Below are 11,271 nucleotides of genomic sequence, written 5' to 3' on the forward strand. Positions count from 1 at the left end.
TGCACGAGTGAATCGTCTACATAGGCGGTCGAGGGCATATTGTCTCAATCCTAGGCGTGCGCTAAGCAGGTGGTCAGCATTTCTTAGTGGGGCCTGGGGCCCAGCTGCTGTACACCGTCTAGCCCCACCATCAGACTTAACTCGGATAACTGAACGTTCTTCTCTCCACAAATGTCAGATTATCCCGTTAGGAGTTCCTAAGAGTCTACGCCACTAACTGGCAACCGCATCACGATACTGGATTGCATCTCATCGGCCAGATTGGCGTCTGCCACTATGGGAGTTCAGATACAATCATGTTTTCCTGGCGTTCTGTAAACTGGACTGGACTAGCTTAGATGTGAGAGAAATGCCACGGGACGAAGTCAAGGTGCTACTACTCGTTAGCTTTTGGAGCAGGAGATACTGATGAGTTCGCTATTGGCGAGAATGGATCTGTAGAACCAGGGAATGAGAATACTCTCAACGAAGGTAGTGACGATGTATCCGCCTTATTTGATGAGCCTCATAGCCCTTCATAGACAGCGGAAGACCAGGCGCATTACTAGACTAACAGGAACACATGGGGCATATTGAAAAACCCAACGGGGGAAGACGGAAAGTACGTTCGAGTCGGGCGTTTTACTTGTCAGATCGCGTACAAAGGTAGTGATGCATTTCGAAACTGTGAACTTCAGGCCGTCGATTTCGTCTATAAGATTTCTTTTGACCTCCATCAAACTCTGGTATTCCGTAGCAACGAACAAATTCACCTACAAATTCCGCTTAGTATCACTGTCGAAGCATCCTGCGAGCAAAGACATGTTCTGATTGACATGGTTCGTCGATGGAAACGTCCCATGTTCTTTTACTAGTGTACAAAGCCCTGACTCAATATACGCCTTTATGACACAGAGCCAAAGCGTGAAGGTCACTGTTCTTTTGCGCCTGTATGCAATACAATCAAACATGTGTGTACAAGTATAATCAACTCCAGGCGCACCAGCAACAGACAGGGCTCTCAGCTGAGCACCTCCTACATCCCCTTTTCTTCAGCGGATAACGTCTTCTTCTTTGGAGTGAGGAATTTGTCATTATACGTCTCCCGAGGCGCAAGACCCTTCTCCTGCAACTCGGTGAGCAGCGCCTCATCCACCTTTCCGATTTGGTGAGCCCTCCAAGGAGCAGGTTCGGAAATTTTGAGCCAGGTTCTTCGGCCCTCAATCTCAGTATCATGGAGTTCCGCTACAGCTTGGTCGGCGCCCTCCTTCGTCTTGAAGTCCAGGAAGCAAAGCAGACGAGGGTTTTCTTTCTTGTCGCCGTAGAAGTTGTGAAGGGCTCCGAGCGTCTCAATGCCATACTTTCCAAAGTACTGATCGATAATGCTCATGGCATTCTTGTTGCGAGTGCTAACAACCATATCCTTTGCGCCCCAACCGGGAGTTTGAACGCATAGCATCATGCGGCGGCCTTCAATGAGGGGCCGCCCAGCTTCGTAAGCACTAGTTCCCTCCTGGTAGAAGTAGCGGGACCCGCCAACCATATTTGTCAGATTGCGTTGGTGGCCAAAAGTAAAGTCTTCCTTAGCCGGCCGGACAACAACTTTCTTATTCAAGAACACTGAACCATTCAGAGTTTGGACGGCTTCTGAAACTTGATTTTCGCTTCCCAACTCCACAAAGCACATGGTGTCGTTTTGGAAGGTGAAGCGATCGAGTCGTAGCTGGATTCTCTTGCTGAGATATCATTAGCTTGCGGGCACGTGATGACTTTCGGGGACCGCCGAGACGCGCTCAAGGTACGAAGACATACATATCGCATCCTTTGCTGCGTAATAAAGCCTCAATATCCGACCTGACTGCCCGTTTCGGCAACGTGAGAAAAACGATCGATCGTTTAGAATACTCTGTTGGCACGATAGGTGATTCTGTGCGAGGGGGCTCTGGTCCTGTTGCAGGGGTATGGACGATGTCTTGCCACGATCTTGCGCTCGATGTAAGACTCCGTTGCGTGAAAGTTGTCGAGATTGATGGAAGTACTGAACGAGATAGGCGCGATGTCGTGATGCCCCGGGACAAAGGACAACGACTCCGTAGAAGTATCCTCGGCGCTGCCATTGCGTATGACGAATGACACAACTATTTTCTAACGGAAAGAAGATGATGGAGAAGCGCAGAGAGTTTGTTAATGAGGCGAGATACCGCTATGATATGTCGATGTGATGGAGCTGGGCGTCAACAGAAAAAGTTCCACGAGACACGCTAAACGCCAAGATACCTTATCGATAACGACGCGTCAAACTCGCCTTCCCGCCGCCCACTGCTTTACATCTCCCTCGTCGTGATATAGCGGTTAAGACGACACTAGTTATTCATGTGCATCCGATCTTTCCTTCGTATGCCCGCCATGCCCGCCATGCCCGCCCATATGCCTCTATTGCTTGCTGCGCACGCTTGTTTCAAGAAATCGCGCCCTGAACGCGTGCCCTGGACTATGCTACTAGGAGGCTTCAGTCAATCACTACACCGTCTTTAGGACGACATGCGTCAATGCGATAAGATTCATAGCGGAATGCGCTGTCGCAAGTACCTCATATCCTTGAGCACTCGACTAGTAAACAATGTGACATTTCTTGCATTCATTCTTCGATTACATCTACGCTCTAGCCCGGAATTGCAAGATCGGGCCATCCTTTTTACTCGCAAACACGTCTTTGATCTGGTATTCTGTCTCTCTCGTCCTGCCGGCCTCCAAGTCCTTGCCCCCTGCCCCTAGGGTTGTACCCGGTGCCAGCCTCAGGTCATACAGGAACAGCACTCGTGCAATCGTCATCGTCAACTCTACGTAGGCAAGACCCTTTCCGATACAGCCTCGAGGTCCAATGCTAAATGGGTTGAATGCCGATTGTGCGTCAGCAAGTCTGTCGCGGAGCGGATTGGCAGTCGCGTCGGATAACCAGCGCTCCGGGAGATAGTCGAAGGGGCGAGGGAAATAGTCTGGATTGTGGTGGATAGCGTAGATGGGGACGCCAACGTCGACGCCTGCTGGGATGTGACGTCCATCGATGTCCATGCCACCCGGGAGCACTTGACGAGGAAGTGCACCGGCAACAGGTGGCGTCATGCGCATCGTCTCGTCGATACAGGCACGCAGGAACGAGCATCCGCTCAGCCTTGGTCCAGTCACGATCTCCTCGACATCAGTGAACGCCTCGCGAATCTCCTTGCAGACCTTGTGCAATGCCGTAGCGTTGTGCGCGAGGTAGAAAAAGGTACCTGACATCGCCGTAGATGTGGTGTCAGAGCCAGCGATAATTAGCAAATTTGACTCTCCCCATAGCTCGTCCATGCTGAAGCCTTTGCCTGTTTCCGGGTCTTTCGCGTTCAAAAGGTAGTAGAAGAAGTCCTTCCGATCGACATCGACCCCGAGTTTGGTCCGCTCCATGGCTTGCCCTTTACTATACTGCATGTACTGCGCTCGCTGGCCTGCGATCTTGCGAAAAAAGAGCTTGTCTAGATGCCAGTTATGGATCGTGAGATGGGTGCCGCACTGATCTCGTCAGCTACAATTTCCAACGAACTCAAGCAGCAGTTCACTTACGATTAAATGGCGATGGGCAGCATTCCCGACCAACTGTGTCGCAAATCTGTTCGCCGGACTCTCCAACATGCCAAACGCTTTGCCAAACACCAAATCCCCCATGATATCGAAGACCAGCCACTCACACCAATGCGCTGCATTCCACTGATTATTCCAGTCGTCATCGGCAGCTTGTTTCTCTGGGACATCGCTACCTGTTTTCTTACCCAGCATCTCACACCCAACACGTACATTCGCTAGGATATACTTCTCCAAAGCCTTAATTGCCGCATCACTAAAAGCATGACTTATGACCCTCCTTTTACGCGCATGCTGCATCTTGTCGATTGCGCTATGCACGCTGACGGCCTTCGGCGTGCTGGGAAACGCCTCGTAGAAACTCGCTTTCCGCACATTCGACTTGAAGCCATAAATTGTTTTCAAACCCGTGGCAGTGTTGACGGAGAGAAGATTCGGCCCGAGACGTACGTATGGCCCGTATTGGACATGTCCGCGGTGGAAGGCGAGATGTCGAGAGCCTTTGTAGGCATAGTAGGCGAGGTATATGTCGGTAATTTTGGCGAGGAAGGGCCCAGGGTACTTTGCGAGAGGGTGGAAGGTTAGGCGGTAGATGATGACAAGAGAAATCTAGGATACCGTTAGTTTGGATATGGGCTATTTTTGAGAGGGCAACGAACGTAGAGGAACAAGGAGCCGAATACAGAAGCTAGGAGAAGCAACGGTGAGGTCAGGAGCGACTTTGCTAGGGCTAAGAGGAACTCCATCTTGAACGGACGCCAACGGCCAGATGAATGCTGTAAGTAAGTGTTATTGAGGGATGTACATTGACACACAGGACAAATCTATGGTGACGGTATAGACACACAAGGTTTGCAGCAATAAGCACACCCAAAAGGTTGCACAAAGCGACTGCTTAAGTACCAAAAGGGCGTTCCTCTACCATCCGCAGCTCCCGCAATACCCAGTGTCCCATCTAACATTCATCATGACAAAGAGGACTAAAACTACTGGCTACCTGATGCAGGTCTCGTGCCCCGGATTCCAAACATTTTCGCATGCGGGCGCGCTGGGTATATGTTGCGGCGCACGGCGGCTATCGTCGGATATTGGGGCATCAGAGCGATTTGGGATCACGTGCGACGGCTACTCCAGCGCGCACTAGCTGTCGTGACGGATACTCAGGTCCTATGATGTAATTCCACTTTTCTGCGGATAGGAAGGGCACGGATATTGTGCGCGTAGACCGGCTGTCAACAACCATGCTGTCTCTCCATCCATCTCACCGTCTTGTCTACCCCGTTTTTGTGCCACCCGAAATTGCGCACGGCTCGGAAGACGGTGCGACGCCTGAATCGCTATATTCGTGCAGTTTATTTGTCGTCGCCGCCGCGCCGCCTTCACAATCATAGCTAAATCATCATCTGAGCCCGAGTTCTCGACACGAGCCTAAAGCTAGCCGTGAACCAGATTCTCGTCAATTACGATCTCGAGCTCCCTCTCGCCCTGAAAGGAACGTGTCTAATATAGTTCCCGCGCCGCGCGACCCAAATGTCCCGCCCTCTCCCAACGCCAAAACGATTAATCAGCAGAATGAGAGAAACGACATCGAACGAATTGACCTATACATGCTGTTGTAGATGATGATGAAGATCGGACGATACAGGCGACGAAGAAGGCGCCGACAAGAAAGCGCGATCACTGTGCTGGCTATGACCGCAAGAGCAAACGGCCTTCGCTTATCAACTTGCCATACTCTCCTCTCACCTTTACTCTCTATAACCAATTGATCGCCATCTCGACCTTGCATTCTGACCTAGATTCCTTTGAATGTAGTATACATAAACGTCTCGCTGCGTCTTGTTGCTTTTGGACTCTGCTAGCCGTCAATCTAGACCTTGACACCCCCATTGAACGTCTCCCCTCTACTGGTAGTGCCCATATACGCGACTGATACCTGTCCGACGATGTGAGCTCATTATATTCATTGATAACCCACGTCTCTTTGCGTTTCGAAAAGCTTCAGCAGTGTCTGGTTTGTCGCCTCTTGAACAGTTGTACATAGTCGTAAATAGAAGCCAGACCTCAAGTGGAAAAAAGAGAGCACGTTCAGCCAATCACGGTGAGATGGTCACCTGATCCTCGTACAGGAACGAAGCCGCTTAAATGCGGCGGGGAAACGTCCATTCGAGACATCAATTCCATTCGCCGATAAGACTGTTGCACATACTTCAATGCCGCGGTTTTTCAATATCGATCAGGTTCTGAGAGGACTTAAATCAACGTACACTATTGTCAAGGAGCTTCACAGGGCTGTGGACGAAGCTGCCATATATCTAGCCAGGTATGAACTCAATGCAATCCCCGCGCTTTCTCACCATGTCCACGAACCCTTTTTAATCTCACGATGTGCGGACTCTAGGGATCAAAACAGAAAGAATTGGATTGTCAAGAGCGTTCGCGGCCATTGGCACCTACAGAACGAAGCCAATATTCTAAGGCGTTACCAGTCTAAGACTCCGTTCCTCCGCCCGATAGTCGATGAGGTCCTGGGCCCAGCCGATCCACCCTCCATCATTTTGAGGCATCTGGACAGTGAACTTCTTACGGAATCGAAGAAGAAACGGCTAACGCGCCCCGAGATTAAGCAAGTAGCCAGGTGCATTCTCGGGGCCCTTCTTATTCTCCATAAGGATGGCATGGTCCACACAGGTATGACACGGCACTCTTATCTTGTCTAGAATCTCTGCATTCTCATATATTTTTGTAGATGTGAAATTGGATAATGCTTTTGTCAACTATGGTCAAAGCGAGCAGCGCTTCTCAGAAATTCAACTTGGGGACTGTGGAGGTGTTGTCTCCAGAGATTCGGAGTTCGCCAGGGAGGGCCATCTGATCGGAGCTGCCTTCTCGAGGATGAATGGTTTATAGAGGAATCAGACGATACTCGGGAACCCACACCCACGGGGACAAACAGGTCCGAGGATGAGGCTGACAGCTAGTGCTATGGCTTTTGGCACACAATCGCCTGCTAAGAATAGAATAGGATGTTACGCAGTGCATGCTATCCGCAGGTCTGGAGCTAGAAGAAGGATGGCATGACCATGTATGCTAACATGGCTATGCGCCAGGTAGCAGACCTGGCCCTTCAACTGCCGCTATCGCTGATCCGAAGCAAGTGAGTAGCTTTCAAGAGACGAGGGAGAGTTTGCAATGGAGACAAGAATGTGCAAAAGTATGGGAATGGGGAGTGGGAGGGCCACTAAAAGCATGCGAATGACAACTTAGAGTTGAATTCATCAGTCGCAGTCGTGGAAGCACGAGATGTTGGACAATGCTGTCCGGAATGGTGAAATAGACAAGGACGAGAGAAGTACAGTCACGCGGCGGCGGATTCGAAGAATGTCTCATATAAGAGATCTGTCAAGGCGCAATAAGAGAAGTCGGCGTAGGCGAAGGGGGCGCAAATAGAGAGTTAAGAGTAGAGAGTAGGAAATGATAGCAAAGGCAGATTCCCTATTCTAGTGTAGCGCAAAACAGTACCGTCTGTCCAATGAGAGCCTTCAGCTTACTCATGCTCTTGCGGCTTTTGCCGGCTTGGCACTTTTTGAGCTTGGTGAACGAACCTCAGCAAGCGTCGCGACGACATTGACGATTGTGCAGCAGCACTAACAACGCCCATTGGCCCATCTCCACTCTCCAGTTGCGCAGGCAGTGATTGACTGCTCAAGATGGCGTCCAAGAAGGTTACGACGGCCTTTTCGGTACGCTCCTACCTCCTCTACAGCTTCCCATGCGCCCGACCCCCTCCTCCGAGCCCTCCACGGCTGCTTCGGCACTCAGCTAATTGAACCTCTGTAGAAATACACAGTCCAGCCCACGGGAATCTATGGCCTCATCAACCGGATCTTCGCGCTCGACCCCAAGCGCTCGACTGGTATCCCCATGAACCCGCAATTCCGCAACCCACCACCAGGCGCCCTCGACCCCAACACATACGATGACCCCGTCACCGTCCCGGCTGCTGACATTGCTGAAAACCCATACTGGAAGCGCGATGCGCGACGACGATACCCCAGGCTCTCGACCGTCACACAGGCCGACTCAGTCGCGCTGTTGGAAGTTGGAAGCGCGGCGGCGCCGAAGCAGGAGTTGATTGGCGAGGCAGGCTCACAGCAGCTGGTTGCCGCACAAGAGCAGGGTGCGAAGGGACTGGCGGTCGCATTTGAGAGGAACATTGGCCTGGCAAAGGATGTGCTGGGCCCTGGTGGCATGCCCCCGCTGCCCAGCGGTATGCATGTTAGTAATACTGCGGGGAAAAAGAGGTATGAGTTGGAGGAGGTGCAATCATATGGCGATGCGTAAGTTTTCTGATCCCTGTTATATGAGCCGTAATGCTAACGTGATACAGCTATCCATGCCGAACGTTCACTTGAGCTCATTCTTAGCGTCGAGTGGGGGAAGTAGAGAATGATAGATTATCTGTAAATACGACAACTTTCCTTGTGTGATCAATTTTCGGCTCAATCTGTGTCTGATCAATGTCTTCCTCTCTTTTCCTAACCCGAATCAATTGTGTATTGTGCGCATGTCGCTGATCTAGATCTGAATCTCGTCTCTGTTGCCGTTCGCATCATCACTCTATAGCATGGGCGATCACTGCATGTGCAATCACAGTTTTGTTTCACTTCACCAGAAGACAGGCACGCCTCACGAAACCCCACTAAGGTGCTCCCGGCGCCTTCATGACGTTGCGAAGGAGCGTGTCTTGCTAGGTCTTGGCAGTATTGTCACGACTGCCAATCTCGCTGCATTGCCCACGCCTTCACTACACCTCACTTCTTTGCCTTTGAACAGCTCGGCTAATTCACCGTCATGAACCCTGGATCAGCAAAAACACCGCCTGAACAGGGTGTGGCGCCCCTAAACTTCATCTACGCCTGCTCGATATGCTGTGCCTCGTTCGCCGATGCCTACGAGGGCCACCACGAGACCGTCCAGGGCCTTTCGGATGGCGTGAATCCTACCGAGCGCCTTGTTACCAGGCTCTTCCTCAGCGATTGCTGCCATGTATTCTGCAGCAAGCATCTAGAGGGTGGCGGTCCGCCTTTCCACCCTGCCGGACAACGACCGAGGGCGCCCTGTCCAGTGTGCATCAAAGAGAAGGGAGAGAGCGAGTTGCGGGATCTCTATTCAGTTCGCGGTTTCAAGAAGAATGAGTACGACCCTCAAATTCCGCCATCTTGGTTCACCGCGCCGCCCATCAGGCTAGATGGCAATGGAAAGGAGATGGAGGCTCTGCGAGTACGTCATCGATTGGTGCTTCTATCGACCTTGGTGCTGATACATCTTAGTTCCAGTATATCGCGCTCATCCGATACTGCCAAAACACATACGCGACCCGCAAAACAACCCAGAATGCCCTGGCAGAGGCCGAGAAGAAGTTAGTCAGCATACAAGAGCTCGCCTCGGAGGAACGTACCAAAGCCATCACCCTGCAACAAGACAATGAGCAGCTGCGTGCCAGCCAGGATCAGTTCGATGCCTTGAAAGCAGAGCTACAGCGACTACAGGGCCTCGAGCAGGAGGTTGAACAGTATCGTCAGATGCAAGTCAATCCACGCGACCTAGAAACTTTCACGACTCACAAAACCGCCATTCGGCACTATTTGAAGCTGGTACCGATGCTGTTAGAACAGAACAACAAGATGAAGAAGCGACTCGCATCGCTGGGTTTCGCGATGGCGCTGGAGCCAGTGCCTAACTTCAAGGGTCTAGACCCAAATACCTTTGACAGCGATGAAGCATTCCCTGGCGACTATTCAGGCAAGTCCGACGCATTCCCGCGAAAGACCGCGTCGAGCCATACTGCTGGCAGGTCCGCACACACCCCAGGCCATGCAACGACATCACCTTCTAGCCCCTTCACACGGCGACCCATCAAGCGACAGCGGCTTGATTCTCCTCTGCCGGGCAATATACAACTGGGCATATCTACCAACCAAGATGCCATGTCCCCACCACCTAAACCAATGTCAAGGTTGCATTCTGTGCGGAAGATGTTTCCAGCTCTACGGAACAAGTTTTCCCATGGTCGCTCCACGCCCGATTATGGATTGGAAAGAAAGAGTGATGTCTCGATGTATGACGACGGGCCTTGGCAGGATGCTTCCGACGATCAGCGATCGACACAACATGGCTTCCGAGGCGAGACACCGTATATGTCGGGTGCACTCCCTGTTGAGCGACCTACGGAAGCCATAAATCCACAAGAGTCCCAGTTGCTTTCGAGTATGGGTATCAATGACAACAAGCCTGACTTTACGTTTCGAGCTTCGTCGCCAATCAAGATGAGCAAATCGTCCGAAGGGCATCAGTCTGTACAGCTACCCACGGAACCGTCCTACATTCGACTTATGGATGGTCTGTCCCGCGACACGGGAATCGAACTAGGGCTGAAAGATCCTCGCGAGAGCCCAAGAAGGAGCTACCATGACGATGGTAGAGACAGGCAAGTTATACATAATCATCGCGTTCGGCAGCTACCACAAGAAGAGCCGCAGAAGCGTTGGAGTTTTGGACATCCATTCCTCCATCAATCGCCTCACGGGTCTTCTCCCGCATCCAATGGTCATCTGGATACTTCTTGCTCTACCCAAATCAACGGGTTTGCCGACAGAGCGTACAACGAGCCATCACTTGGGCCAGTCACGCCTGCGCCCAGACGATATCAACAATCAGGTCCCCAGATCGAGAGTGTAGTAAGTCCCTTCTTCAAGAGCAGTCACCGCCAGGCCCCAGTTTATTCCAGAGCCAGATTCGCTGAACGCCAGGACAGTTCAAATCATTTCGGCGCCTCTCAGTCACGCAGATCCAGGATGAACGAGCCTAAAGCAGGCTGGCATGAGCCGCGCAGCTTGAATGGACTCTCATTCTTCGACTCGCCTCTGAATTCGAGAAACGAACCTATACAACACAGTTATAGGCAGAAGGATATAGAGCCAATAACTTCACCGCGACGACCTCAAGGCCGAAATTTGAACTCCAGGGGCTTTGTCACGAGGTCAGAGATGGAGCGGTCGTCATTCGTTAGCGACGGCGCCTATGGGTCCTCGCACGATAGGCCATCTCCCATGCACTCTCAATCAACAATTTCGTTTCCAGCTTTCAAGCGTTCTACTTATTCTCGCGCTGGGCATCTTCCATCGGATACGCCATCTACGTTCTCAAATCGCTCACCAGCTCGTACACAGCCTCAGTGGGAAAATTTACAGCGGATAGGTGTGCGCAGCAGTCGTCATACATTTGGCAATATTGCGGGAAATACTTCGGCTAGGCCAGCCAGAATCATCTTCTCCAGCGCTGGTCGGCGCAATGTCAAGCGATGAGGCTGGTTGGTCTATGACACCCGTCGCGACGGCTGCGAGTTTTTCTCGTTCGAGAAGGGGGACATGCTTACCTTTTGATGGCGGTATATTAACGATGCAAATGATATACATTGCTCGCAGCATTGAATTCCGCATGCGTGACGGCCTGTCACGAGATGTGCCCAGTACTAGTTTAGTAAGCTTCTCAGTTTCATATCACTTCGGTCCTAATATCATGACAACCCGCACGACACCAAACGAAACGCACCCTTCACGTAGTGCAATAAGGAGACTCACACCGTGGCATGAGATGATGTGATCCTCGTCA

General features: G+C 51.5%; 6 protein-coding genes across 6 annotated transcripts; 4 read left to right on the forward strand and 2 right to left on the reverse strand.

Annotated features, from left to right (window-relative positions):
* Positions 1–637: 637 nt before the first annotated feature.
* Positions 638–2,199, reverse strand: K460DRAFT_298271 (uncharacterized protein). Its single transcript, XM_040929761.1, has 2 exons — positions 1,792–2,199; positions 638–1,715 (listed from the first exon to the last, which is right to left on the reverse strand). The coding sequence occupies exons 1-2, from the start codon at positions 2,094–2,096 to the stop codon at positions 1,016–1,018; spliced, it is 1,005 nt and encodes a 334-aa protein (XP_040792211.1). The 5' UTR covers positions 2,097–2,199; the 3' UTR covers positions 638–1,015.
* A 135-nt stretch (positions 2,200–2,334) lies between these two features.
* K460DRAFT_298273 (cytochrome P450) lies at positions 2,335–4,604 on the reverse strand. The gene is made up of 3 exons (XM_040929762.1): positions 4,257–4,604; positions 3,580–4,206; positions 2,335–3,528 (listed from the first exon to the last, which is right to left on the reverse strand). Exons 1-3 carry the CDS (start codon positions 4,341–4,343, stop codon positions 2,635–2,637), a joined length of 1,608 nt encoding a protein of 535 aa, XP_040792212.1. The 5' UTR covers positions 4,344–4,604; the 3' UTR covers positions 2,335–2,634.
* A 1,206-nt stretch (positions 4,605–5,810) lies between these two features.
* Positions 5,811–6,507, forward strand: K460DRAFT_275213 (uncharacterized protein; the record flags this gene model as incomplete). The annotated part of the gene is made up of 3 exons (XM_040928020.1): positions 5,811–5,920; positions 5,999–6,288; positions 6,347–6,507. 3 exons carry the CDS (start codon positions 5,811–5,813, stop codon positions 6,505–6,507), a joined length of 561 nt encoding a protein of 186 aa, XP_040792213.1.
* Positions 6,508–7,307: 800 nt separating this feature from the next.
* Positions 7,308–8,012, forward strand: K460DRAFT_372106 (21 kDa subunit of NADH dehydrogenase; the record flags this gene model as incomplete). Its single annotated transcript, XM_040934476.1, has 3 exons — positions 7,308–7,340; positions 7,438–7,937; positions 7,988–8,012. 3 exons carry the CDS (start codon positions 7,308–7,310, stop codon positions 8,010–8,012), a joined length of 558 nt encoding a protein of 185 aa, XP_040792214.1.
* A 106-nt stretch (positions 8,013–8,118) lies between these two features.
* On the forward strand, positions 8,119–10,468 carry K460DRAFT_421842 (uncharacterized protein; the record flags this gene model as incomplete). Its single annotated transcript, XM_040938162.1, has 3 exons — positions 8,119–8,880; positions 8,931–10,337; positions 10,415–10,468. Exons 1-3 carry the CDS (start codon positions 8,452–8,454, stop codon positions 10,466–10,468), a joined length of 1,890 nt encoding a protein of 629 aa, XP_040792215.1. The 5' UTR covers positions 8,119–8,451.
* A 101-nt stretch (positions 10,469–10,569) lies between these two features.
* Positions 10,570–11,077, forward strand: K460DRAFT_360511 (uncharacterized protein). The gene has a single exon (XM_040932286.1). The coding sequence runs from the start codon at positions 10,647–10,649 to the stop codon at positions 10,962–10,964; it is 318 nt and encodes a 105-aa protein (XP_040792216.1). The 5' UTR covers positions 10,570–10,646; the 3' UTR covers positions 10,965–11,077.
* The last annotated feature ends 194 nt before the right edge of the window (positions 11,078–11,271 follow it).

This window comes from Cucurbitaria berberidis, assembly GCF_010015615.1.
Source record: "Cucurbitaria berberidis CBS 394.84 unplaced genomic scaffold K460scaffold_1, whole genome shotgun sequence".
Lineage (NCBI taxonomy): Eukaryota > Fungi > Ascomycota > Dothideomycetes > Pleosporales > Cucurbitariaceae > Cucurbitaria > Cucurbitaria berberidis.